At 37.2% G+C, this 1290-nt stretch overlaps 1 protein-coding gene across 1 annotated transcript; it reads left to right on the top strand.

The window, feature by feature from the left end:
* Positions 1-227: 227 nt before the first annotated feature.
* LOC118642794 (mitochondrial inner membrane protease subunit 1-like) lies at positions 228-842 on the top strand. The gene has a single exon (XM_036280748.1). It carries the CDS (start codon positions 252-254, stop codon positions 750-752), a length of 501 nt encoding a protein of 166 aa, XP_036136641.1. The 5' UTR covers positions 228-251; the 3' UTR covers positions 753-842.
* The last annotated feature ends 448 nt before the right edge of the window (positions 843-1290 follow it).

Here is a 1290-nt window from a genome sequence, read left to right as displayed (position 1 = left end):
GGACCTTTCAGTGTATGAGATGACACTCCTGCTGACTGAGCCACACTGGCCAAGGCTCTTGTTTTTCTTCTCCTTAAAAATTTTATTTCAGACTTCTGCAGGATCCAGGAATCCTGAAACCATGGATAACCCATGTATGCTTTGAGACATGCATTAGATGCTTTTTTTCTGGAAGCCCTGCAGCTACCCTAAAAATCGAATGTATTGTAGAACAGATCTATGGCCAATGGTGACAGAGTCTACATAGAACTATGCTTTGTGGTATTCTGGGAAAAACCTTTCAACTTGTGGGCTATACTATTCAGTATGACTGTATAGCTCATTGTGCTTTTGAATATGTTGGTGGTGTTGTCATGTGTTCTGGACCATCAATGGAGCCTACAATTCAAAATTCAGATATTGTCTTTGCAGGAAATCTTAGTCGACATTTTTATGGTATCCAAAGAGGTGACATTGTGATTGCAAAAAGCCCAAGTGATCTAAAGTCAAATATTTGTGAAAGAGTAATTGGTTTGAAAGGAGACAAAATGCTCACCAATAGTTCATCAAATTTCTTTAAAAGCCATAATTGTGTGCCCATGGGCCATGTTTGGTTAGAAGGTGATAATCTACAGAATTCCACAGATTCCAGGTACTATGGACCTATTCCATATGGATTAATAAGAGGACATATCTTCTTTAAGATTTGGCCTCTGAGTGATTTTGGATTTCTACGTGATAGCCCTAATGGCCACAGATTTTCTGATGATTAGCCAGCATTTATTCTTTTGATTTGATTTTTGTCTCCTGTTTAAGTGAAGTTATGATTGCCAATGAAACCATGTATTTACTAATAAACTTTATTTGCTTTAAAAAAAAGAAAATTTATTTCACCAGAATAGTAGTGTCATCACTCTACAAACCCCTTTCATTCTATATGAAGAAAAGAAGGTACAGTGGTGTGCTGGTAAACCAGCTCTCCAAAAACAACGTGATGTCACCAAATGAGGAGGTGAGAAGAGGTGTGTGCCATCAGCTTTGTGAGCCAGTAGAAGATGCCTCTGCTCACCCTGTCCATACATATGTGCATAGATGCTGAAAAAGTCAAGTATAAAACCTCCTTAGCCTTGATGGGTTATACAGCTGTATGGGTTATACTCTGTTCGTTGGTTTTCATTAGCCCATTTTTCCCACAGCCAGTAAACCATAAATTTAATACCTAAGTCCTTATGCAGCTAAAATAGTTAACTTCTATTATTCTTTTGAATTATTCTTTCTCTTATATTGTGTATTTCTTATGAAATTCTTCTC

The sequence above is a fragment of the Molossus molossus genome, unplaced genomic scaffold (genome assembly GCF_014108415.1).
Source record: "Molossus molossus isolate mMolMol1 unplaced genomic scaffold, mMolMol1.p scaffold_m16_p_3, whole genome shotgun sequence".
Classification (NCBI taxonomy): Eukaryota; Metazoa; Chordata; class Mammalia; order Chiroptera; family Molossidae; genus Molossus; species Molossus molossus.
This window is presented reverse-complemented; position numbering and strand designations above follow the sequence as displayed.